Source organism: Meles meles, chromosome 20 (assembly GCF_922984935.1).
Source record: "Meles meles chromosome 20, mMelMel3.1 paternal haplotype, whole genome shotgun sequence".
NCBI classification, from domain to species: Eukaryota; Metazoa; Chordata; class Mammalia; order Carnivora; family Mustelidae; genus Meles; species Meles meles.
Window position 1 is genome coordinate 10,204,221 of NC_060085.1, and position 27,688 is coordinate 10,231,908.

The window sequence follows — 27,688 nt, forward strand, 5'->3', positions numbered from 1 at the left end:
CAGAACTAATGATGGTTATTGCATTGTTTTTTTTTTTTTAAGATTTTATTTATTTATTTGACAGAGAGAGAGATCACAAGTAGGCAGAGAGGCAGGCAGAGAGAGGAGGAAGCAGGCTCCCCGCAGAGCAGAGAGCCTGATGTGGGGCTCGATCCCAGGACCCTGGGATCATGACCTGAGCTGAAGGCAGAGGCTTTAACCCACTGAGCCACCCAGGCACCCGGTTATTGCATTGCTTCAAGACGTTTCTTCTGCATTTAATCTGTTATCTAATTCTTTATATACAGTGTATGTTTTACAACATATCAAAACTACTACTGTTTCTACATCTGATGTACTATGCTGACTCTCATCATGGTAGCCGTAAGTCTTCCTGGATGCTATACACAAATAAATAACTTTACTTACTGTGCTTATATACCCAATCCTCCCCTGCTCCATCCAGTAGAATGGGGAGAAGATATAATACCAATTTATTTGAATGCCTCAAAATGGGTACCTGGAATTTTGGATCCTAGATTGCTGCTATTGCCCTCAGAAGAGGGCACAAATATTAATCTTACATTAGCATATCAAAATAGACCAATATGTATCGGCAATCATTCAGTTGTCTTATCCCTGATGATCAAAGATGATTGGTGAACTTTCCTACTGATACTTATCTGACTAAAGTTCAGTTACATTTACTCTCCACTAAAGGATTCCTTGCCAATAAATATCAGGGTCCTAAATATAACACAGTGACACCTCTTATTCCCAAATACAAACTAACACAAATGTGGTCTGATGAGGGAATTCGCCCTTTATGGGAGGATTTTTGAGCTTCTCACCCCAGTATTGTTATTAATGATTCCTATGGAATTGTATGGGACTGATCCCCTAAGGGGATGGCAGTCACCAATTGCACTTGGAGACCCTGCTCCTCTCACTGAAATTTAAAATGGCAAGTTTTTAATGATCTCATTTCACCACAAACCTTAACCTCAGGAGATGTGCCTCTGGTCTGGCTTGAGCAAGGACTTTCTCTGCCATCCCCTTTTGTTAATTATCATAAAAAACAAAAAAAAATGTATGGAAGGTCACCACCACTTTAAATCACGTAAGAGTTTGGAACGGCTCTTACATTCATCAGTCTAATGACTATGCATTCTCTTTTTTCCTAATGAATGAAAAATGAATAAAAGCTTGTGTTAGAGATTCCTATGCTTTTGTTATTGGAAAAATGACTTTTGATCATAGCAATAGAAAAATAAGCTGTCTCAGATGTAAAATGTTCACCTGTGTAGATGAGAATGTTTATACAGACAATTCTATCATTCTCATAACTAGAAGAAGAATAGGCATCTAGTTACCAGTGAAACACCACTGTGTTTGGGAAAGCTCTTCAGATATGCATGTACTTTTAACAGTTTTAAAGGACTGGGTTCATAGAACAAAAAGATTTCTCGGGTTGCTTATAACAGCTATTTTAGGAATTATAGCCATTACTGCTGTAGCTACCACTGCAGAAATAGCCTTGCATCAAACTGTACAAACCACACAATTTGTACAAAAGTGGCACGAGAATGCTAGCAAAACTTGGAATCAACAAATAATCATAGATCAAAAATTAGATGAAAGTATCTCCGATTTAGAAGCAGCCATGATATATAGAGGAGACAGTCTTCAAAATATAAAGCTTAGACTTCATATTTTATGTGACTGGAATGTTTCTTCCTTCTGTGTTACTCTCCATGTCTATAATGAATCAGAAATATCTTGGAGCAAAATTTTCCAGCATATTACTAATCATTATGGTGATAATCTAACTTTAGATATTAGACAACTTCAAGATACTATTCAAAACATTACTCACTCATCATTACAATCAGTTCCAAAAATGAGTTTTACTCAAAAAATCAATGATAGTTTATATAATCTAAACCCTTTTACTTTAATCAAACAAACTAGTCTCAGTGTTATAAATGGAAAGATTATTCTTTTTATTGCTATAATCTTTTTACGCTTAATCCTCAGATACACAAGAAAATCCCTCCAACAACTCAAAAATCAAGAAGCTGCAAAATCAACTTTTCTACTTCTTCACAAACAAAAAGGAGGAAATGCAACTGCTCCTCAGAACAATGTATTACTTAAAATATAACTCATGGGAAATTTTACTAGTTACCAAACACATTTACATATAGCCATAGGAAAAACACATACTGGCAACAGGCCTCTGGGGCAGAGGACGATATACGACCTTGAAGCTGAGCAGCTGGGGATGCATGGCCCACTTAGGGCAGAACACCGCCTGCTTCATTTTTCCGTTATCTCCCCTTTCCCCCCAGAGAGCACCCATGGCTACTTAGATAAGTCCTTTGAATATGCTTGTTCAACTATAAACTTTATACTGCTTGTACAGACATATTTTTCCCTCCTTCTTGTTTATCTACAAGAAATATGACTAATGTTTGGCCTTCTTCAGCTCTTCTGTTGGTTACTGTTTCTATCTAATAAAAGTGAGACAGAGGAGTTGTTTGGCACAACAGTCTTTTCTACTGTTGTCCCCTGCTCCCTTTCTCTTGCAGCTGACTCGTTTATGCCTCATTCTTCTCTCATTTGCTGACAGGAAGCGGCAAAGGACAGAGCTGGACTTTATCCCCAGTGAGATGGGAGGTGTGAAGATGGGGAACGAGTCAGATGGACCCAGCAGGAAGCATCAAAGGGAAGCTTTGAAGGTAGATGTTAGCAAAGCAGGCAGCTCCCGCCTCCTCCTGAAAGTGGGTTTTACTGGAACACACACCCATCTCTCCCAAACTGTCTATGGCCTTGTTTATGCTCTGAGGACAGAGCTGAATAATTGCCGCAGAGACCATAGGACCCACAAAGCTGGAAATATTGATTATCTGGCCATTTATGGAAAAAGTTTACTGACCTTTATGCTTAACTCCCTAGGGAGGCCAGATGGCCAGGGCTTGCTGATGAAGCTGAGCTCTCGTGTCATCAGGATAGGCACATCCTGTGTGAGTGTCAGACTGGATGTGGCCCCATTTCTATCACCAACCAGCTATGTGACCTCAGCCATGTTAGTTAATCTCCTTGTGCCTCAGTTCCTCATCTGTCTTGTGGCCCAATACCAGTTTCTACTGCACAGTTTGTTGGGGGGATGATTTGAGCTGACATATGAAAATATTTAGAACAGTGATTGTATATAAGAAGTGATTTCTAAATCTTGGCTGTTGTTCAGCTATTTTGTCATCCAAATGACCCTCTGTTTCCTTTAAAATTAGGATGGAGGAGTTTACACAAATCAGTGCCATCTCGTCATTTCAGTTCTGCTTTCTAGATTTAAAACCATACCCTCAAGAACATAGGCAGTAACCTCTTCAATATCAGCCACAGCAACTTCTTTCAAGATGTGTCTCCAAAGGCAAAGGAAACAAAAATGAAAATGAACTTTTGGGACTTCATCAAGATCAAAAGCTTCTGCAGAACAAAGGAAACAGTCAACAAAACAAAGAGGCAACCCACGGAATGGGAGAAGATATTTGCAAATGACAGTACAGACAAGAGGTTGATATCCAGGATCTATAGAGAACTCCTCAAACTCAACACACACAAAACAGATAATCATATCAAAAAATGGGCAGAAGATATGAACAGACACTTCTCCAATGAAGACATACAAATGGCTATCAGACACATGAAAAAATGGTCATCATCACTAGCCATCAGAGAGATTCAAATTAAAACCACATTGAGATACCACCTGACACCAGTTAGAATGGCCAAAATTAGCAAGACAGGAAACAACGTGTGTTGGAGAGGATGTGGAGAAAGGGGAACCCTCTTACACTGTTGGTGGGAATGGATGTTGGTGCAGCCACTTTGGAGAACACTGTGGAGATTCCTCAAGAACTTAAGAATAGAGCTTCCCTATGACCCTGCAATTGCACTGCTGGGTATTTACCCCAAAGATACAGAGGTAGTGAAAAGAAGAGCCATCTGTACCCCAATGTTTATAGAAGCAATGGACACGGTCGCCAAACTGTGGAAAGAACCAAGATGCCCTTCAACAGATGGATGGATAAGGAAGATATGGTACATATACACAATGGAGTATTATGCCTCCATCAGAAAGGATGAATACCCAACTTTTGTAGCAACATGGATGGGACTGGAAGAGATTATGCTGAGCGAAATAAGTCAAGCAGAGAGAGTCAAGTATCATATGGTCTTACTTATTTGTGGAGCACAACAAAGAACACGGAGGACATGGGGAGATGGAGAGGAGAGGGAGTTGAGGGAAACTGGAAGGGGAGATGAACCGTGAGAGGCTATGGACTCTGAAAAACAACCAGAAGGTTTTGAAGGGGCGGGGGCGTGGGAGGTTGAGGAACAAGGTGGTGGGTAATAGGGAGGGCACGTACTGCATGGAGCACTGGGTGTGGTGCAAAAACAATGAACACTGTTACACTGAAAATAAACAAATAAAAAAAAAACCTGTCCCTTCAGTTAACGCAATGAATACTGTATTAATATGTATTTATTAATACATAAGATGCTATTTATATTATAGATTATAGTCATAAATATAATTTAGTTATTTATGTAATATACACTTAATATTTAAAATAATTATATCTGAAAGATTAAAGTCACCTCATCTTTCTTAACTAGATCAATTTGTAATTATTAAACATCATTATATTAGTGTATAGTTAATAACATAATAAATAGATAATTATTAACTATTTTATATTAGTGTATAGTTAATAACATAATGCATGATATTACTTAAATAGATAATTATTAACACATTTTATAATTAACACTTAAAACAATTATATCTTAACAACTTAAGAATGAGCCTGGTCGTGGGTATTATGGAGAGCACATATTGCATGGAGCACTGCGTGTGGTGCATAAACAATGAATTCTGGAACACTGAAAACAAATTTAGAAAAAATAAAAGATTCTAGTCCCAAACTAAAAAAAAAAAAAATAAGAGCAATTCAATGAACACAATCTTCCACCAGGTAGATGTCCTTGGAGTGGTCACTGACTTCTCTGTCTTTCATATTCTGGTGGAATTAAATAGCTATTGGTTCTATGATACCCATGGTCATGCTGGAGAAGATGAGGACATGGGAATTTGTGTTTACCGGGTGGGCGTTCCATACAGGTGAGGCCTAGATGCAGCAGAAATGGCTACAATTATAGCTGGGACTCCATAGCCCACAGGGAACATGAACTTCTTCATGATACTGCTCACACTGGAGTAGTTGACCACCGTCAGGTTACGTGCAGTGAGGAAGAGATTCAGACCCTCCAGCAGCATCCAGGTGAAGGAGGCTAGGTAGAGATAATGTAGCGCACCTGCAGTGATGGCACACAACACCTGGGGGAGGAGAATGGTGTCACCAGGAAGGATCATCGAGGAGGAAGGCGACCCCAGGACCTGTCCCATACCTTGCCATGAAGGAACTCTCATGTATATGGTCAAGTTTTCAGAAGAGGGTTTGTGTTCTAGTTAATTAGTCAGTGTGAAATAGGCTACTTACCCTCTAACCTCCCTAGAACCCAATGTCATTTCATTAAGGATATTAAGGTATCAGTGCAGCATGGATCGGTGAACTGAGCACCCCTGGGGCAGCAGGAACTCCTCTGTGACAGTGTCAGTACCTTGATCTCAGTCCGGTCAATGGCGGTGAGGAAGAGCAGGTGGGCCAGGAAGAGGCAGACTGAGAGCTGCAGGTGGAGCGAGGTGCTGGTGTTCTGGATGGTTTTGCACAGCAGGAAGGTGAGGGCTGCCAGGAGGAGGCAGAGCAGAGAGAGGCCCAGCCCCAGGTACGTGATCACAGCCAGCCCGGGATCCTTGTCCTGGAATCCAGCAAAGAGAAGTAAAAAGGACATCACAGTCACATTTCCCTAAATCTTCCATCTAAAAATTTTAAATTTAATTTTAATTTTTGCTGTAGCCAAATCAGGAAAGAAGGAGGTAGGTAAATATATTATGTTATTGGATAAATTCCTACAGGTTTAGAATGCTAGAATTTTATGGAAATCTGAATTGATTAACTCAGGCCTTGGAAGAGTTGAGGAATAAGAGTCCTTACTTAAGGCAGAACACAGGGGAGCACCTGGGTAGCTCAGTGGGTTAAAGTCTCTGCCTTCTGCTCAGGTCATGATCCAAGGGTCCTGGGATAGAGCCCCATGTTGGGATCTCTGCTTAGAAGGGAGCCTGCTTCCCTCTATCTGACTACCCTGCCTCTCTGCCTACTTGTGTTCTCTGTCTGTCAAGTAAATAAATAAAATCTTAAAAAAAAAAAGACAGAACCCAGGAACTCACAAGGGGTTATTTTACTTTACACATCAGGTAAGGAAGTCTTTGATGTGGTGATCCAGAGGAAGTAACTCACTGGCTAAGGGAGCAGGAAAGCATAGTTCCTAACTCACCTGTACTCACTGGCTTACTTGGCCCCTTTGCCTCTGCTATCAAACCAACTCCACACGCAGGAAGGGAAATAATCAAGATTAGAGCAGAGATCAATGAGGTAGAAACCAGAGATACAGTAGAACGTATCAATGAAACTTGAAGCTGGTTTTTTGAAAGAATCAATAAGTTCCATAAACCACTGGCCACACTAATTCAAAAGAAAAGAGAGAAAGCCCAAATTAATAAAATTATGAATGAAAAGGGAGAGATCACAACTAACACCAAGGAAATAGAAACAATCATCAGAAATTATTGCCAACAGTTATATGCCAATCAGCTAAGCAACCTAGATGAAATGGATGCTTTCCTGGAAAACTATAAACTCCCAAAATTGAACCAGGAAGAAATTGACAAATTGAATAGACTGATATCTAGTAACGAGATTAAAGCAGTGATCAAAAACCTCCCAAAAAACAAGAGCCCAGGACCTGACGGATTTCCTGGGGAATTCTACCAAACGTTCAAAGAAGAAATAATACCTATTCTCCTGAAGCTGTTTCAAAAAATTGAAGCAGAAGGAAAACTTCCAGACTTTTTTTTATGAAGCCAGCATTACCCTGATCCCCAAACCAGGCAAAGACCCTACCAAAAAGGAGAATTTCAGACCAATATTACTGATGAATATGGATGCTAAGATTCTCAACAAGATGATAGCAAACAGGATCCAGCAGCACATTAAAAAGATTATCCACCATGACCAGGTGGGGTTCATCCCTGGGTTACGAGGATGGTTCAACATTCGCAAATCAATCAATGTGATAGAACAAATCAATAAGAGAAGAGAGAAGAACCACATGGTCCTCTCAATTGACGCAGAAAGAGCATTTGACAAAATCCAGCATCCACTCCTGATTAAAATGCTTCAAAGTATAGGGATAGAGGGAACATTCCTGACCTTCATAAAATCTATCTATGAAAGACCCACAGCAAATATCATCCTCAATGGGGAAAAGCTTGCAGCCTTCCCGTTGAGATCAGGAACACGACAAGGATGCCCACTCTCACCATTCTTGTTCAACATAGTATTAGTAGTCCTAGCAATGGCAATCAGACAACAAAGAGAAATAAAAGGTATCCAGATTGGCAAGGAAGAAGTCAAACTCTCTCTCTTTGCAGATGACATGATTCTTTATATGGAAAACCCCAAAGACTCCACCCCCAAACTACTAGAACTCATACAGCAATTCAGTAACGTGGCAGGATACAAAGTCAATGTACAGAAATCAGTGGCTTTCTTATACACTAACAATGAAAATACAGAAAGGGAAATCAGAGAATCGATTCCATTTACTATAGCACCAAGAACCATAAGATACCTGGGCATAAACCCAACTAAAGAGGTAAAGGATCTGTACTTGAGGAACTACAGAACACTCATGAGAGAAATTGAAGAAGACACAAAAAGATGGAAGACTGTTCCATGCTCTTGGATTGGAAGAATAAACATTGTTAAAATGTCTATACTGCCTAGAGCAATCTATACTTTTAATGCCATTCCGATCAAAATTCCACCGATATTTTTCAAAGAGCTGGAACAAATAATCCTAAAATTTGTATGGAATCAGAAGAGACCCTGAATTGCTAAGAAGATGTTGAAAAACAAAAACAAAACTGGCGGCATCACGTTACCTGATTTCAAGCTCTACTACAAAGCTGTGATCACCAAGACAGCGTGGTACTGGCATAAAAACAGACACATAGACCAGTGGAACAGAGTAGAGAGCCCAGATATGGACCCTCAACTCTGTGGTCAAATAATTTTCGACAAAACAGGAAAAAATATACAGTGGAAAAAATACAGTCTTTATCACCAAATCTTTCTTTCTACAGTTCCTGAGAGTCACTTTCCACAGACTTCCTCTCCTGAAGACCCCTTTGATAGGCAGAAATCTAAGTTGTCAATAATAGGTGTACACACACTTTTCTGGCTTTTCAGTTAAATGCCATTTTAGGTGCTTCTGTGAAGGGATTATGCTGATGGCATTCTGATCCTATGTCTCTGAGAAGGAGTTTTTTGTGGGTGGGCCTGGTCTAATCAAGTTAGCTCATCAAAGCTTTGGGCTCTTGGAGAAAAATGAATTGAAGTTTGAGAGCATTTGTGGTAAGGGAGCTCCTCCTGCTCATCTCTGAATAGAAATGCTGAGACATTGTGTGAGGGCTCCTGAGGTGCTGTGTGAGGGCTGCCTGAGAAGAAGTGCATGCAGCCCTGAGGAGCTGAGCAAGGTCCCCTGCTCACAGGCAGGGAATGTGGAATTCCACAGAGTGGAATCCCAGTCCTATGACTACAAAGAACTGAATCCTGCCAGTGACCAGAGAGCTCCCAGGAGGACCCTGAGCCACAGAGGACAATGTAACTCTGGTCAATTTCACACTTATAAGACTCAGAACAGACAACTCAGCCCCACCATGACCAAGATGCCCCAAAGAAACCACAGATATAAATTTCTGTTTATTTAAAGCCCCTACATATGAGGAAACATGTTACGCAGCAAGAGGCACGGAATGCAGCCCCTTCCAGGGCTCTCACCTGCACATCATAGTGGGCCATGAGGACAGCAAAGCTGCTGAGATGGGTGCACTGGCAGGTGGTACTGGTGTCTTCAGTGGTCACTATCCTGCATCCTGTGGTGGACCAATGACCATATTCATCCAGACTGTGCTCCCAGAAGACGCAGAACACCTTTTGCATTGGCCCAGGGGTCACTGACTGCAGGAAGAGAATGTAGGTAGGAAGTGGTGGTTCTGGTGTTCAGAAATGCTTGTCCAAAGCTGGCTTGCAAAGGGCTTTCCAGAGGAATGATGTGCCCATTGGGCAACCCCCTGAAACCTCAAGACCGAGCTAGGCAGCAAGGCTGTGCCCAGGACCTAGGCTCATTCCACACCCACAGCCTATCTCACCAACACTCACGTGGTGAGAGAAGATGAAGGTGATGGGGGAGCTGAGGTTCTGGGTGTCCTTGTGGCTCATAAAGGCAGAGATGACATCTGAGAGCAGGACCGAGGAGACTTCTGGCAACACACCCTTGTGTGCCCCATGCAGAACTGCCTGTTTCTCAGGCTCTAGGACCAGAGGGGCCTCTGCCAGCAACTTGCTCATCCCTGGAGTGGAGACGAGGCCCACCACAGAAGGACCTGCAGGATGAGGCCAATGTTGATACCTTGGGGTGCCAATAGGGCCCCTTCCTCCTCAGATGGACATTTGTGACTCCACTATACCCCCATTTCCCTTTAATTTTCAGTTTCCTGTTTGTCACATCCTTGGGCATCTTCCTCCCATTTCAGCCATTACCTGAGTCCTCAGATTCATGCACCACATCCCAGTTCAGCATCATCTTCACCTGATTCTGACTCAAGATGACAGTTTTCTCTCCTTGCTCCCGTACCTTCAGGGACAGGTCTATGAGATTCCAGAGTTGTGTAAGGGAGTTAGATTAGTATTTGTGACAGTAGTGGTTGATATAATACCATTCTATGTGTGTACATATGATGTATGTATAAAATATTTTATATATTACCTAAATCTATAATATAAATATTTTGTATGTAATATAAATACATACAGAGGTCATATATAGTATAAAATATAATGTTGAATATTATATAATTTATAGAATGCACACATAGTATATGCATATAATATAACATATGAATGTTCTAGATCTAATAGATATTATATATTAATAATATTATTATTTGACACACATAATAACTATATTGCACATATTTGGTATACATAATAATTTTATATATGTGTAGAATTTGAATTTATCAAGGGTTATAAGAGAATATTATCAGCAATTATTCAACAGTAGGTTAGATAACCTAGAAGAAATGAGAAAATTCCTAAACAGTCACAAAACTACTAAAACTGACTTTTAAAAAAATTTCTTTTCAGTGTAACAGTATTCATTGTTTTTGCACCACACCCAGTGCTCCATGCAATACATGCCCTCCTTAATACCCACCACCTGGCTCCCCCAAACTGACTTTTTAAAAATTAAGTTTAGTTAGCCAACATATCATAAGCGTCATTAGTAAAACTGACTTTAGAAGAAACAGAAAATCAGAACAAACCCGCAGTAGGTAGAGGCATTGAGTTGTTTATCAAAACCTTCCCCAAACAAAAAGCTCACGTCAGATGGTTTTGTTGCTGAATTTCATTTAAGGATGATATCATCCATTTAAAAGACTAATCCTTTGTAAACTCTTCCATAAAGTAAAATAAAATAAAATAATATTGGAAAAATACTACCTAAATAATTCTATGAGGCCACCATTACCCTGCAAACAAAACTAGATAATGATATCACAAGAAAAAACAACAACTATAGACCAATCTTTTAGGAACATAGATGCCAAAAGAGTCAACAAAATATACGGAATAATTTTATTCAAGGGTGCTCAAGAGTTGTACATAGAAAATGTTAACTGTGTTTATGGATGGGCGACTCAATATTGTTATGATGGCAATGGTCCCCACAGAGATTTACAGAATCAGTGCAATCCCTATCAGAATTCCAAAGCAATTTTGTCTGCTGAAGGGCATCTTGGTTCTTTCCATGGTTTGGTGACCGTGGCCACTGCTGCTATGAACATTGGGGTATGGATGTTCTTTTCACTACATCTGTATTTGGGGTAAATACCCAGTAGTGCAATTGCAGGGTCATAGGGAAGCTCAATTTTTTAATTTCTTGGGAATCTCCACACTGTTTTCCAAAGTGGTGCACCAGCTTGCATTCCCACCAATAGTGGAAGAAGGTTCCTCCTTCTCCACATTCTAACACTTGTTTCTTGTCCCAAAAATTTTGGCCCTTCTAACTGGGGTGAGGTGGTATCCCAATGAGATTTTGATTTGAATCTCCCTGATGGCTAATGATGATGAAGATTTTTTCATGTGTCTATTGGCGATTTGTATGTCTACTTTGGAGAAGTGTCTGTTTATGTCTTCTGTCCATTTTTTGACTTGATTATCTGTTTTGTGTGTGTTGAGTTGGAGGAGATCTTTATAGATCTTGAATACCAGCCCTTTCTCTGTTGTGTCATTTGTGAATATCTTCTCCCATTTCGTGGGTTGCCTCTTTGTTTTGTTGACTGTTTCCTTTGCTGTGCAGAAGCTTTTGATCTTGGTGAAGTCCCAAAAGTTCATTTTTTGCTTTGGTTTCCTTTGCCTTTAGAGACATGTCATGAAAGAAGTTGCTGTGGCCGATGTCAAAGAGGTTACTGACTATGTTCTCCTCTGAGATTTTGATAGATTCCTGCCACATGTTGAGGTCTTTCATTCATTTTGAGTTTAACTTTGTGAATAGTATAAGAGAATGGTCGAGTTTCATTCTTCTATACGTAAGTATCCAATTTCCCCAGCACCATTTATTGGAGAGACTGTCTTTTCCCCACTGGATATTTTTCCTGCTTTGTTGATTATTTGAGCAGAGATATTCATTTCTTGTTTTGTTGAGATACAATTGACATTACTTTCATGTTTACAACATAATGATTAATATTTATTTATATTGAAAAATGATCACCATAGGAAGCCTAGTCAATTACTGGCACCACAAACAGTTAAAAATTATTTTTCCTGGGATGCCTGGGTGGCTCAGTTGGTTAAGTGGCTGCCTTCACTCAGTTCATGATCCCAGTGTCCTGGGATTGAGTCCCACATCAGGCTCCTTGCTTGGCAGGGAGCCTGCTTCTCCCTCTGCCTCTGTCTGCCACTCTGTCTGCCTGTGCTCGCTCTCTCACTCTCTCTCTTTCTCTAACAAATAAATAAATAAAATCTTAAAAAATATATTTTTCCTGGGGGCACCTGGGTGGCTCAGTGGGTTAAAGCCTCTGCCTTCGGCTCAGGTCATGATCCCAGGGTTGTGGGATAGTGCCCACATCCGGCTCTCTGCTCAGCTGGGAGCCTGCTTCCTCCTCTCTCTCTGCCTGCCTCTCTGCCTACTTGTGATCTCTGTCTCTCAAATAAATAAATAAATAAAATCTTTAAAAAAATATTTTTCCTGAGATGAGAACTTCCAAGATTCAACTTTTTTTTATTAACATATAATATATTATTTGCCCCAGGCGTACAGGTCTGTGATTCATCAGGCTTATACATTTCACAGCACTCACCATAGCACAGACCCTCCCTAATGTCCATAATCAAGCCACCCTATCCCTACGCCCCCACCCCCAACAACTCTCAGTTTGTTTTGTGAGATTAAGAGTCTCTTATGGTTTGCCTCCTTCCTGATCCTATCTTGTTTAAATTTTTCCTTCCCAACCCCCACTCTGCCTCTCAAATTCCTCATATCACAGGGATTATATGATAATTGCCTTTATCTGATTGACTTATTTCACTCAGCATAACACCCTCTAGTTCCTTTCATGTCATTTCAAATGGCAAGATTTCATTTCTTTTCATGGCTGCATAGTATTCCATCATATATATATATATATACACACACACACACACACACACACACACACCACATCTTCTTTATCCATTCATCTGTTGATGGACATCTAGGCTCTTTCCATAGTTTGGCTATTGTGGACATTGCTGCTATAAACGTTTGGGTGCATGTGCCCGTTCGGATCACTACATTTGTATCTTTAGGGTAAATACCCAGTAGTGTGATTGCTGGGTCATAGGGTAGCTCTATTTTCAACTTTTTGATCAAGATTTACTCTTATAGCAACTTTGAAATATGTAACATAGTATTATTTACTGTAGTCACATAGTACCTTACATACCATCACTTATTTATTTTATATCTTTTGACCCCCTTCACCCATTTAGCCTACTGACCTACCTCCACATACCTCACAAGCACCCCTCTAACCTCCATTTATGGCAACCACCAGTCTGTACCTATGAGCTCGTGTTTGTGTTTTATTTATTTATTTTTTTAAGTTTCCCCATATAAGTGAGATCACCCAGAATTTGTCCTTCTCTGACTTATTTTACTTAGCACAATTTATTCATTTCTTTTTAACCACTTACTTTAATGTGTTTATGAGTATAATACTGAGATACAAGCATGGTCACACACTCCATTGAGGCTGGGGAACAAATGTGGGAGAACAGGCAGAGCAGAGCCTGGGGCAGACCCCAGTACTTACCTGTGCCTGCAGATGCATTGAAGGTCAGTGTCCCATTGGGCAGGGCCTGGCTTAGGTTTCTCAGGACATTCTCCAGGCCAGCAAGCAGGTTCGTGGCCACACAGTGTTGCTTTGAGCGGGGCAGGGCCTCCAGGTCCTCAGGGGTCTGCAGCAGCTCATCCACCTCCTGTACGACATCCTGGGGAAAGCAGACACAGAAGTAGTGCATCATGGGCCAGACAGATTGCATGAAGAGGCTGTCCACTTAGCCTCAAATTAAAGGTCTTAGAGACTATCTGGGGGAAAAGGTGACACTGTTTGGGATTTCCTGGGATTGTCCCTGGAATCCAGCCACTCATGGTCAATCCTGTTCATGAATGCCAAGGATGACATAAATCCAGTTTCCAGAAAAGTAAGAGGTTGCTAGTAGGTGCAGGTGGGTGTCTATCAGTGAATACAAATACCAGGATGTCTGCTCTTCCCACCCACCCCAGGAGAAGCAGTGCCTCAGGGAGGCCACCATCGTGTTGGGGGTGCCTCTTTCCACACCAAGGCTCTCCTGGGCCTTCATGAGATGCCTCCAACTTGTCTCCCCTGGATTCTAACCTTACCTTGATGGTGTCCTGGACAGAGGCTGGTATGAAATTTCTGCCCAGATCTTCAAATCTTTTAAAGAAGCGGGAGAGTCTCTGGGGAGAGGGAAGATGAGGAAGTCAGAGATCCTCAATGTGGGTGTGGAATCTTGGGGAAAATGGCAGCCGGGGGGTGGGGGCTTTGAGGAAGGATTTCCTGTCTCCTAGTCCCTTCTGGGGCCACTCACCCGGCTCTTGATTCCACGGGGTGGGGTCCAGGTGGGGAAAAAGATGCCTGCAGGGAATAACAGCAGCTCATTAGGTATGAAAGCATCTGTGTGTGTGTGTGTTGGGGGAAGGGACCTGGTGTCAGGTCAGGCCATGGACTTTCCCAGGTGGTCATTGGGTTATTCAGGGACCCTAGTTTGGGCATAGAAGCATCAGGAAGACCTCACTGACTCTTCCCTGGTGACTGGGTGCCTTTTCTTATTCACACTGAGGTGTGCTATCGTGAATGTGGTGCCCAGATGCTCAGCTGCCCAGATATGGATGGAATTCACCTGAATTCTCCCTGTCTTCAGCTTCCCTGGGCAGCTTTCACCCAGGGTGGGGACATCATGGCAATCTGTGTCCCAGTCTGAGCATTTGGACAAAGACCAGAGTGGGTCTTCTTGGGAACCACATTCAGGGAATATACCACATTTCCCAACCAGGATGCTGTTTGCCTCCCAGTGACAGCTTTTGTTTTAATTCCCTCAGGGCAACACTGCTCACCTGCTTGTCCCCAATATCTCCCACCGCTATTTGGGCTAGATGGGAGTCCCTTCACATCACCCAATTCTCCACGTGTATATGGGATTGCCTCCATGGTATTATGCTTAGACTCCACACAACATCCTTCTGGGTCCTGGTCATCTGGTCTTCTCTCAGGATCGTGAACTAAAATTATTTGGGAGAGTCAGAGTAAGCCTTGTGCAGGGAGACAGACAGAGGCCAAGCAGCTGAAAAGGGGGCTCAGGATGCTGAAATTGTTGGCCAGGGAGAGCAAAGACCCAGAGACAGGGCTGGCCCTCCCATCTTCCCCTTGTAGTGTTTCTGGATGGGGTCCCTGAGTCCAACATGGCCCAAAAGATCTGAGAGTTTTCCTGGCATGGCCAAGCCAAAGTGGGCTCTGGAGATAAAGCTCTCATCCTTGCAGTCACTGGTGATGGTGAAGTAGAGGGATTTTCCACTAGAAACTGTGCTGTGAGCTCCTGAAATATCTTGAGTGCCATCCTTTTTTTTTATTGTCAGAAAAGTAAAATGCCAAAGAGCAACGGGGAGTCTTTGAACTTCCAGAAGTGACCTTCTACAGAAGGTTCTGAGCCTTGGGGTTCAAAGAGGTACAAATCTCTGGGTAGGTGCTGAGGATGGTTCTCTGATGCCTGGAGAAAGTGCGCTGAGTGACTCCAAACCTCATGGAGGAGGAGATGGAAGACACAAGTGAATTCTTACCTTGACATGTGTTCTCACTCTCATTCCTGAATGTTCTTGCCCCAGAAGCAAGCTCATAACCTGTAACGCATGCGCAGTAGTAGCCCCCCACGGTGTTCCAGCAGTCTGCGAATTTTCCACAGGACACTGTCGAGGAGGGACCACACTCGTTGATGTCTGGAAAACAATAGGGCAAAGGGTCACCTCCCAAAGATGTGAATTCCCATAGGGCAAAGACCCTGGCCTCCAGCTTGACTCAGCCATAGGTACTGGAGAGAACTCAACTTGTTGGTGGCATTTCTGGGGCAGGTCTGAGCTGGAGACAGCTGCTGCAAAAAGCCTGCTCACTACTCCACTCATCTTTGCTCTCTGGCTGGGCATGAGGGCACCTCGATTCAGATACACTGCTCTGCCATCATGGGGGCTGGAAGGAGGTCAGCATACCCTTCTGCAGGTGTTGTGGGGTGGACTGAGGCACTGAGTCTCTGCTTGCACTTTTGGTGATCTGGGGGTGGGCTCCAGTTAGTGCGACAGTGGCACCAAAGGCCACTCTTGATGCTGAGTCAGTGAAGGGAGTCACGGCTGCAGTCTGTGCAGAGCAACACTCTTTCCTACCTGAGGGTAAAACCAAGTGGTCTAGCCACTGCCCTTTGGCAGCTTCCACCTCCCATTACTCACGGTGGCCCAAGATCCCCCCAGAGTCCTCATCACCCACTGCCTCATGCTCCCAATGTCAGGTACTTTTATGATCCCCCAGGATATTTCTGTGGGAGTTATACTATCTCTGCTTCTGAAGGACGTTCCCTCTTGTCAGAGACATTGGGAATGTGAAATGAAGCTGCACAAAATTCCTCACGGCTGAGTCATTGGTGATGTCTTCTGGCATCTTATCTCTCCCTATTTTTTAAACATAACTGGAAAGATGTCTGTTAGCCAGGTCCTCTTTGAGTAGCTCAGGGAGACAGGGCTGGACAATGTCAGCTACAAATAGCAACAGTTTTATAAGAACCGTGGACACAAGAATGAATCAAAATGCAGGCATAGAATATTTGGTCCTATACATTCCAAAACATTCAAAGTTTCTTCTCTGCACCTGTGGACATTCCTTCTAAGACCCCAGACCAGGCTGTGGGTGTCAGCACCAGGACACGACAGGATGTTGGAAGACACACACCTGATGCATTCGTGTTCACCCCCACCTGTGGAATGGGACTGCCCTCCATTTCTTCTCAGATGGTGACAATGGCAAGAGAACTATCTCCAGTGTTGTGGGTTGGGGCAGAGTTGAGTGGGGGTTGATTGAGAAGGAGGTGCAAGGTGTGGAAGGCATGAGGACAGGAAACTCCTCAACCAGACAGACATGCTTTCAGAAAGGAGCTGAGACCCAGTTACATTAGTGGTAGGATCTCCTTGTCATACTCATTCAGTCAGAAGTCTCCATAAGACACACATGCAAATGCACCAAAGCTGGCTAATAGTCACAACATCTTTTTTAAAAATCTGATAGCATATTTCCCCCAAGTACTAAATGACACATGGATCTTAGAAAATATGAAAAATAAAATATGAAAAATGAGAACAAAGAAAATCCACCTGCAAGTCCACTATATATGGACTACTGGAAGATTTAGGATACTTTTTTTCCTCAGCTTTTCAAATATAGTAGGAACATTGTCCTTTATTATCAATAAATATGCATCTAAGATGATTTTGAGTAGATGTAGAATATTTCTTGGTATGAAAATTGTTTATTTCCCCTTTTATCCACTAATTTTCTTTTTGTGGTAAAATGCCCATGACATATAATATACCATGTTAACCATACTTCAGTCATGTAAATTTCTTTTTTTAATCTTGCATTGTTGAGGAATAAAAACTCTTCTATTTTAGATGTTGATCTAGGTTCTACAATCTTATTAATTTTGATTTGGATAAATCAATCTCTTTGATCCCAATTATGATCATTAAAAAAATGAATCCATAAAATTCATAGAAAAATCACAGGGGATAAAGTCTTTGAAATCGGTCTCAAATGGATTTTTTGTATTTGACTCCAGATAAAGAAGGGGGAATATGCCAAACCAGAAAGCTTTTGTAAAGCAAAGTAAACTATCAATAAAATGAAAAGGGAATCTATAATTTAGGAGAAAATATTCACAAATCATATATCTGAAAAGTGATTAACATCTAAAAAAAATATAAAGGACTCATTCAACACAATAGAAAAAACTTAAACAATCCAATTTAAAAAATGGGTAGAGATATGAGTAGACATTTTCCACAGAAGACATCCAAATGGCTAATAGGTATATGAAAAAGTACCCAACATCACTCATCATCATGGAAATGCGAATCCAAACCATAAGGTGGTATCATCTCACACCTGTTGGAATGGCTATTATAAAAAAAGATAAAGAATTGCAAGTATTGGTGAGGATGTGGGCAAAAGAGAACTTTGTCCCTATTGGAGGGAATGCAAATTAGTGCAACCACTGTGGGAAAAAATCTGGAGGTTCCTCAAAAAAATTAAAAACGGAACTACAATTCCACTCCTGTGTATTTATTTGAAGGAAACAAAACACTAATTTGGAAAGATGTCTGCATCACAGCATTTATAACAGGCAAGTCCATTGCAGCATTTATGACAGGCAAGGCAGGGAAACAAAATGTTTATCTCAACACATGAATGGATGGTGGAAATTGGTGTAGGTACACAGGGGACTATGATTCAGCCACAAAAGGGAAGGAAATCTGGCCATTTGCAACAACGCAGATGGCTCTTGAGGGCATTATGCTGAGTCAGATATGCCAGAGAGAGAAGGACAAATGACATACGATTTCACTTATATGTGGAATCTAAAAAGAAACAAACAAAACAGAACTCAGAACAGAAGAATATAGGTGGGAAATAAAAACCATGCTAGCTCATGGAACACTACATCAAAAACTAATGATATACTGTATGGTGACTAATGTCACAGAATAAAACAAAAACAAAAACAAAACACAAAAAAACCCCCCAAAAAACAAACCATGTTAGCTCTGCTTGCCTCATGGGGCTTCTGTGAGGAGTGAGTTGGGAAACGATGACCATGAAGGGGCAGGAGTTCCCAGTGAGTTTATGCTAGGAGACCCTGGGCTTCCAGGCTGCTTCCTCCTGCTGCTTCCATTACTCTCCCCTTTCCTTGTGCTATGAGTATAATCACAGTCATAACAGCAGGGACCAGGATAATAGCTTGTGCTTGACAGTCTGCTCTGTACTAGTCTTTACCTGTTCTTCACACATATGAATTTTAAATCTTACTCCATCCATGGGAGGTAGGTACAATGATTGTCCCCAATTTACAGACAAGCAAACTGAGGCAGAGAGAGGGGGAATAATTTCCTACATGTCAGACGTAATCAGCAGTGAACTGGACTTCGAACCCATATAGCTCAGCTCTGCTGTGTAAGCTCTCAACACTCTACCTACTGATCATGAAAACCAGATTGTCCACTTCCCTTGTACTCCCCCTGCCCTGTCACCTCTCTCTTTTCCTTGATGAAATGCTGGGTGCTCTTCTTAGTGAGGCTGAGGGCTTGGGAGCCCAACCCCTGGGCTCCTTGCCCCTCCACCACCCCAAGGCCCTGTACCATCACAACTCTCCAACAGGCTGGTGAAGATCATCCCAGACGAAGAAATGAATCCTGGGGAGCAGCGGCAGGCAGTGGCATTGACACACGTGGATTTTGGAGGGCACCACTGGGCACAGTCTGTGGGGGCAGAATCTGAGGGGATGAAGACCACAGTCAGAGGATTCAAGAAATGGAGGGAGCCAGATACCAGCTGAGGGTCCAGGGATAGAGCAAGGTGGATGGTAGGGAAGGGATGACTCTTACTGGAAGAGCTCAGGAAACTCTGGTCATTTAGGGATGAGGAATCAGCTTCTTGTATACCCAGAAATCATCTGTGAGCCTCACTTGTGGAATAAGCTCCCTTCCCTACCCTTTGTTGGTGAGAAAACCCAGACCCCAGAATTCACTCCCTAGCTTATGTCTCCAGTGGGATAGGCTGGGCAGACTCACCATTCAGCTTCTGTGCAAGCCTCTGTTTCAACAGCAGCATCACCAAGATCCCTGGGACAGAAAAGCAGACGACACAGAGTGGAGAGTCAATCCCAGTTTCAACCCATGACTGAATGGTCATTGCCTTCTGCAGCCCATGGCTTTCCAGCAAGATCCATGAGCCTCCTCTACTGCACACTGTGCCAAGACTCAGTCTGCATCCCTGCCATCTCCCTGGACTCCCCAAGAAGTCAGTCAAGGATAACCACAAGCATAATCTTCATGGAACCCCAGGTGCTACAGGTAAGGGGACAGAATATACATGGACAGCTGATGTCAGTGACACTACATAGAAATTGAAACCTCTTCCAAAGGAGGGGAGAAAATCTTGAAGGAGAAACTCTTCCAATCCATGTGTTTTGCCCTTATATAGGTTCTTTGTTCTCTGGCAATAGCAGAAATCTGCTTGGAGAAGGCCTGCTTTCTCCTCCATATGAATGTGTGCCTTTTCTATTTCACATGGATTATCTTATGAGATAAGAGTGTGGCTAGGTGTTCTGTTGTCCAGACGTGGATGGAACTGGTCCAAGCCCTCTCAGTCTGTCAGGCCTGGTGCCCTCAGATTTCCTGGGTGACTCCTAGAGGGGTGGGGGCATCATAGCCACCAACTTGAGGATTTAAACAAGTTCAGGGTGGGCCTTCTTGGGAACCAAGTGCAGGGGAAATGCTATGTACCCAACCAGGAACTGTCATGGCTCCCAGAATTGGCCTTTGTCCTGACATTTCTCGGGTGGATTCTCACTGCCTGCGTAATTCTTGGAATCCCAGCTGTCCTGGCAGACAGCATGCTCCCATCCATGTTAACTCTGAGGCTCCAGCTCCACAGAGATGGGCAAAACCTACACCTGAGCCAGACCCTTTAAGGGGCTTGAGGGCAAGAGTCAAGAGAATGAAGGTGAAGCTAGAAGGCAGGGTCACCTGGACAGTGGCCACCGGGGTTGTGGTAGACAGTGGGGCTGACATTCAGTCAGGCAGCTTTGGGGCAGTGAAGTTTTCTTTCCTGATCCCCATGAAGGAATCTCTGGACTAAAAGATGGTGGTGAGAATATGCATCTGAGCAAGGCCAGTGGTGGATGAGGGCAAGGTAGCTGGAGAACAGAGCAGGTGCTGATGGGCAAGAGGTGGCAGATGCTTCTGTCTTCTTAGCCCTTGGCCTCCCACCAGTGATATAGACCTGTGGGCACTGCCAAATGGGGCTCACCCTCCATCTTCTGTCTCTGAGTGGTCTGGGTTAACTGGGGCCTGGGTTGGCCTCCTTGGAAGAGGGTCAGGCCTCTACAATGGTCCCCTCTCATTCCATTTGGTCCAGATGGAAGACTCTTCCATTCACCTAAATCCCAGAGTGTGTGTAGGGTGGTCCACATCACTCTGCCCACCTCCATACAACATCTTCCAGGTCCCAGTCACCTGAGTTGCCTACAGGCCTATATATTAAAATTGTCAGGGAGGTTCAGAGCAGAACTTGCAGGGGGAGTTAAAGTTGGAAAGCCAAGAAGCCAGTTCACCATGTCAGGAGGTGTCTTCTCTATCTGGGGTTGTTGGCTAGGGGCAGGGCTGGCCAGGAAAGGTTCGCCCACCCTCAAATTCCCCCCTTCCTACAATTCTGGACAGGGTTCCTGGGTCCATCCTGGTGTGACCAAGTCCTTGTGGATTTCGGGGCAGTGGGGCGGTGGGCACAGAAGGTCTCATCCTGGCCACCACTGATGAAGCAGAAGAAGATGGATATTGCACTGAAACATAATGCACTGTGAGCTTGTGAAGTCTCCCGAATGCCACCACTTTGTTTTCTGAAAATAAAGTGCCATGTGGGAAGGGAAGATGTTCCAAAATTGTGTGAGTGGCACTTTGTGGAGTTATCAGAGCCTTGGGGTTTGGAGAGTTATAGAACTCAGATAGGAGCCCAGAACAGCTCTCTGATGCTTGGAAAAGTGAACTTAGTGACCCCAAACCTAATGGATGGGTAGATAGAAGGTGAAAAGTCTTACTTTGACACATGTTCTCACTCTCATTCCTGGATACTGTCTCAGAAAAGAACTTCTGTTTTAGGTAACAGATACAGTGCTCGTCATCCATCTTCTGGCAGTCAACATAGTCTACACAGGACTTTCTCAACAGTTCACACAGGTCGGTGTCTAGAATACAAGATAAAGGATCATGTCCCAAAGGAATCAGTTCCCACAAGGCAGAGACACTGGCCTCCAGCTTGACTCAGCCATAGGTACTACACTACACTTGATCTTAGCCAAAAGGCCAAGAAGCGATCATAGGTACTGGAGAGAACTCAGCTTGCAGGTGGCATTCCTGGGCAGGTCTGAGCTGGAGACAGCTGCTCCAGAAAACCTGCTCACTGCTCTGCTCATCTGTGCTCTCTGGCTGGGCCTGAGGGCACCTAGATTCAGACATTCTGCTGTGCCATCATAGGGGCTGGAAGGACGTCAGCATACCCTTCTGCAGATGTGGCGTGAACCGAAGCACTGAGTCTCTGCTTGCACTACTGGGGACCTGGGTTGGGCTCCAGTTAGTGTGACAGTGGCCCTGAAGGCCACTCTCGATGCTGAGTCAGTGAAGGGAGTCATAGCTGGAGTCTGTCTAGAGTAACACTCTTTCCCACTTGAGGGTAAAGCCAGGTGGTCTGGCCACTGCCCATGAGCAGCTTCCAATTCTGATTACTCAACGGTGGCCCAAGTTCACCCCAGAGTCCTCATCATCCACTGTCCCAGGCTCCCAACATCAGGCATTTTCAAGAAGCCCCAGGATGTCTCTGGAGGAGTCTTGCTATCTCCAACCCTGGAGGAAGTTTCTCTTATCAGAGCCCATCACAGACATGAAATGAGGAAGCAGCAAGCAGGTTCTCACAGCTGAGTCACTGGGGGAGGGGAAGTTGGTCTGGTCTCTGATTTCTCCCTCTTCTCCACACATGAGAGGAAAGACTCCCACGAGCTAGAGTCACTGAGTATCTCAGGGACCCAGAGAGTAGGGGCTCTGACTCATCCCTGGCTAAAAATAGTGGTTTAATGAGAACTAGCAAATCAAGAATGCATCAAAGTGCAGGGAAAGAATGCTCCATCTTGTACCTTCCAAACAGGGCAACAAGACTTTAGAGTCTGAAAGAACTCATGGCATCATGCAGAGTCAGAGCAGGCAACTGGGACCCCCAGAGCAGAGTGTCCTACCTAAACTCACGGATGTCCCTTCTAAGGCCCCAGGCCAGGCTGTGGGTGTCAGCACCAGGACATGACAGGATGTGGGAAGACACACATGATGCATTTGTGTTCACCCCCATCTGGGCAATGGGACAGCCCTCCTCTCTTCTCGGATGGTGGCAATAGCTGGCCATCTGCCTTCAAGGTCGTTGGGTGGGGTGGAGTCAAGTGGGGGGACAGGTGGGAATGAGGTGTGCGGGAGGGGAAGACATGATATAAGAAATCCTCAACCTGACAGGTGTGCTCTCAGGAAGGAGCTGGGATCCAGGCGTACCATCAGCAAGGCTCATCGCCATGCTCACCCAGCCATGGGTCTCCATGAGACACACATGCACAAATGCAGGGGGATCCATTAGGGATACCTCTCAGGCATAGGGGGGCTGGGCGGGAGTCCCAACACCACCTTTTATTCCATGGTAAATTAACTTTCCCCCAAATATTAAATGACACATGGATACTTAGAAGGACAAAGAAAATGTAAAAAAATGAAAACAAAGAAAACCACGTTTAAGTCCACTACACAGACTACTGGTATTTTTAAGGTATTTTTTCTTTTCTTTTCAAAAATAATAGAAAATTTTTCTTTACTTATCAGTAGATATGCATCTAAGACTATTTTGAGTACATGAAAATATTTCTTGGTGTAAAAACTGTATATTTTCTTGATTTTTCCTATTTTCTTATTGTGGCCAAATGCACACAACAAAATTTTCCATCTTAACCATTTTTAAATATTAGAATTTCCTTTTATGATCCTATTTTGTTGAATAGGATCATTCATTATCCTCAGTGTCATTATAAAATGTTTTTTGAAGCAAACTTTAGTTTCTGCTTCATTTATTCAAGTTGTATTTATTTTCTTCTTAAAGGAAAAGCAATTTTTGTTTTCTTAAAGATTTTAATTTTTTTATTTGACAAAGAGAGAAAAAGAGGGAGAGAGCACAAGCAAGAGGAGAAACAGTCAGAAGGAGAGGGAGAAGCAGACTCCTCACTAAGCAGGGAGCCTGATGCAGGCCCAGAACCCTGGGATCAAGACCTGAGCTGAAGGCAGATGTTCAACTGACTGAGCCACTCAGATGACCCAATTTTTCATTTTTCTGATTTGAGAAAAATAATTGATTTTCTTTATGAGATTGAAATTTCTTTCTTTCTTTCTCCCTTTCTTTCCTTCTTTCTCTTTCTTACTCAGTATATTTTAACAACTGTGTTATTTTTAAAGTTAAGGTTATTTCACCAGACCATTATTAGTATTTATTTGTTTATTATTATTATTATTATTTATCATATCACATGCTCTCTTTAATTCCCATCACCCAGTTACCCCATCTGCCCGTGCACCTCCCTTTCTGCAACCCTTAGTTTGCTTCCTGGAGTCAAGAGTCTCTTATGGTTTGTCTCCCTCAATGATTTCTTCCCATTCAGTTTTCCCTCCCTTCCCCTATCATCTTCTGCCCTATTGCTTATGTTCCACATTTGAGTGAGACCATATGATAATTAGGTTTCTTTGATTGACTTATTTCTTTTTAAGTTAAAATTATGTTACCTTTATTTAAATGTTTTGAAAAGATATTCAGATACAACAAGATTTTTAAAAGCATACCCTTCTAATTTTGTATTATTTATTTTTTTTTAAACTTTTTTTTATTTGTTTATTTACAGCATAACAGTGTTCATTGTCATTTCTTTTTTTTTTTTAAATCAATTACATCTCCTGCTCTTGGAAGCAGTAGGTGGGCCATGGAGTTTTTATTTTCATTTTTTAAAAATTTATTTGACAAACAGAGATCACAAGTAGGCAGACAGACAGGCAGAGAGAGAGAGAGAGAGAGGAAGCAGGCTCCCCACTGAGCAGAGAGCCCGATGCAGGGCTCGATCCCAGGACCCTGGGATCATGACCTGAGCTGAAGGCAGAGGCTTAATCGACTGAGCCACCCAGGTGCCCCTAATATTGTATCATTTCTTAAGAAGATACGTAGTATAATTTAATTCTTGGATTTTTGAAAATATTTTTAAAAGAAAGTTTATTTGAGAGAGAGAGCGAGAGAGTGAGGGAGCAGTGGGAGGGGCAGAGGGAGAGGGAGACTGCTGAGCAGTTGGCTTGTCTCCCTCTCCCTTGGGGTTCTTATCCTAGGACCCTCAGATCACAACCTGAGTCGAAATCAGGAGTCAGGTGTTTAACTGACTGAGCCACCCAGGTACCCTGAAAGTTTACTTAAGTATCATTAAAAATAGTTAAAAATACTTAAAAATAAGTTTACTTAAAAATACTTAAAAATAAGTATACTTAAAAAGTATAAGTGTACTTAAAAAATTTCAGGGGCAAAATAAATAATTTAAATAGTGCTAAGCAATACTATTTTATTTTCTTACATAGGGCTCTTTAGCTTATTTTTTGTTGTTGTTTATTGCAGCATTATTACAATAGCCAATATATGTAGCAACCTGAGTATCTGTCAACAGATGAGTGGATAAGGGACATGTGGTATATACACATAGAATGTTACAGAGCCATAAAGTGGATGAGATTATGCCAGTTGAGACAATATGAATGGACCTAGGAAGTATTATGTTAAGTTAGATGTTATGTTAAGTTAGTTAGTTAGTATTATGTTAAGTTAGAGTATTAAGTTAAATAAGATTGAGAAAGAAAAATACCATATGATATCACTCATAAATGATATCTAAAAAACCCAAATGAATAAAACAAAGAAGCAAACAAAAAGCAGAATCAGACCTATAAATACAGAAAGCAAATTGATGGTCCCCAAAGGAGAGTGGGGCCGGGGTTTGGGGGAAGGGGAGTGGTAAATGCAGGCTATCAATTATGGAATGAATAAATCATGGGAAGAAAAGACACACCATAAGGAATATAACAGCAATCTGTTGATTTATGGGGGCAGATAGTAGCTACACTTGTGGTGAACATAGTATAATGTATAAATTTGTCTAATCATTATGTTGTACATCTGAAACTAATGTAACATTGCGTGTCAAATATACTCAAATATAAAAGGCTTTAGAAATGTTTTCTTTCTTTTTTAAGATACATTTTCATTGAAGTATAATTAACACACAGTGTTATATTAGTTTCAGATGTACGACACAATGATTTAACAGTTCTAAACATTTCTCGGTGCTCACCATGGTGAGTGTAGTCATCACTTGTCACCAAACAATATTATTATAGTATTATTGCCTATATTCCCCATGCTGTGATCCTCATCTCTATAAATTATTTATTTTATAGGTGAAGTTTGTAACTCTTAATCCCATTTATCTATTTTGCCCATCCCCCTGCCACTTCCCCCTGGCAATCACCAGGTTGCTCTCTGTATTTAAGAGTCTGGTTTTATTTTATGTTTTATATTCAACATATATGTGGAATCATGCAGGATTTGTCTCTTTCAGACTGACTTATTGCACTTGACGGTATGCCTTCTAGGCCCATTCATGTTGTTGCAGATGACAAGATTTATTTTTTGTGAGTGAGTAATATTCCATTGCAGATGGATGCCATATCTTATTTACCATTTCATCTATGGATGAACACTTGAGTTTCCTCCACATCTTGGCCATTGTAAATAATGTCATAATAAATGTTGGTGCATTTGTCTTTTTGCATTAGTGTTCTTGTTTTCTTTGAGTAAATACCCAGTAGTGAAATCACTGGATCATATGGTGTTTCCATTTTTAATTTTCTGAGGAACCTCCATACTGTTTTCCACAGTGGCTGCACCAATTTACATTCCTACTAACAGTGCACGAGGTTTCCTTTTTCTCCACATCCTCACCAATACTTAAAAACACCTTAGTTTTATATCTGGACATGCTTCTATCACTTTATTAGTTGTAAGACTTTGGATAAATTTGATAATTTAAAAAATGATGCTACCCTGAAATCATGAAATTCACAGAAGAAAATGGGCTTTTTGACATTGGTGTAGGCAGTGATTTTTTGGACTCAACACCAAAAACAAAGACAACAAAAGCAAAAATAGGCAAGTGGGACCGTATCAAACTAAAAACTTCTGTACAGTAAGGGAAAGCATCAACAAAATTAAAAACCTATCGACAATTTGGGAGAAACTATTTTCAAATCATATTATCACATAAAGGATTAATATCCAAAATATATAAAGAATTCCTACAGCTCAATAGCAACCTCCCAAATATTATTATTATCAATCAACTTAAAGATGGGTAGAGGACCTGAATATATATTTTTCCAAAGATGACCTCCAAACAGCCAAGAGGTACATGAAAATGTACTCAACACCACTAATCATCAGAAAAATGCAAATTGAAACCACAATGAGATATCACCTCACACATGTCAGAATGGCTGTAAAAAAGACAAGAAATAACAACTTTTGGTTAGGATGTGGGAAAAAGGGAAATTTGTGCATTGTTGGAGGAAATTCAAATTAGGAAGCCATGATCCTGAGGGGACAGGAGTTCCTGGTGAACTCATGCCAGGAGGAAGCCCTGAGCTTCCAGGCCGTGGGTATTTCTTCTCTCCTGTTGCTTCCACTTCTCTACCCTTTCCTTGTGCTATGAGAATAATCACAGTAATAAGAGCAGTGACCAGGATAATAGCTTGTGTTTGACAGTCTGCTCTGAGCTAGTCTTTACCTGTTCTTTATACATGTGAATTTTAAATCTTACTCCATCCATGGGAGGTAGGTACAATGATTGTCCCCAATTTACAGACAAGCAAACTGAGGCAGAGAGATGAGAAATAATTTCCTACATGTCAGATGTAATCAGCA

General features: G+C 42.1%; 1 protein-coding gene across 1 annotated transcript in view; it reads right to left on the reverse strand.

Moving 5' to 3' along the window:
- LOC123933178 (adhesion G protein-coupled receptor E2-like) overlaps positions 1 to 27,688 on the reverse strand; it is a 46,556-nt gene that overhangs the window by 16,097 nt on the left and 2,771 nt on the right. Inside the window, exons 3-15 of the mRNA XM_045992188.1 lie at positions 21,702 to 21,848; positions 19,678 to 19,728; positions 19,246 to 19,380; positions 15,634 to 15,789; positions 14,914 to 15,078; positions 14,388 to 14,434; positions 14,179 to 14,256; positions 13,589 to 13,766; positions 9,771 to 9,878; positions 9,390 to 9,613; positions 9,009 to 9,188; positions 5,668 to 5,865; positions 5,148 to 5,383 (exon numbers count right to left, since the gene is read on the reverse strand). Coding sequence (XP_045848144.1) covers positions 5,148 to 5,383; positions 5,668 to 5,865; positions 9,009 to 9,188; positions 9,390 to 9,613; positions 9,771 to 9,878; positions 13,589 to 13,766; positions 14,179 to 14,256; positions 14,388 to 14,434; positions 14,914 to 15,078; positions 15,634 to 15,789; positions 19,246 to 19,380; positions 19,678 to 19,728; positions 21,702 to 21,848 — 1,903 coding nt within the window. The remainder of the gene's footprint in view (positions 1 to 5,147; positions 5,384 to 5,667; positions 5,866 to 9,008; positions 9,189 to 9,389; positions 9,614 to 9,770; positions 9,879 to 13,588; positions 13,767 to 14,178; positions 14,257 to 14,387; positions 14,435 to 14,913; positions 15,079 to 15,633; positions 15,790 to 19,245; positions 19,381 to 19,677; positions 19,729 to 21,701; positions 21,849 to 27,688) is intronic.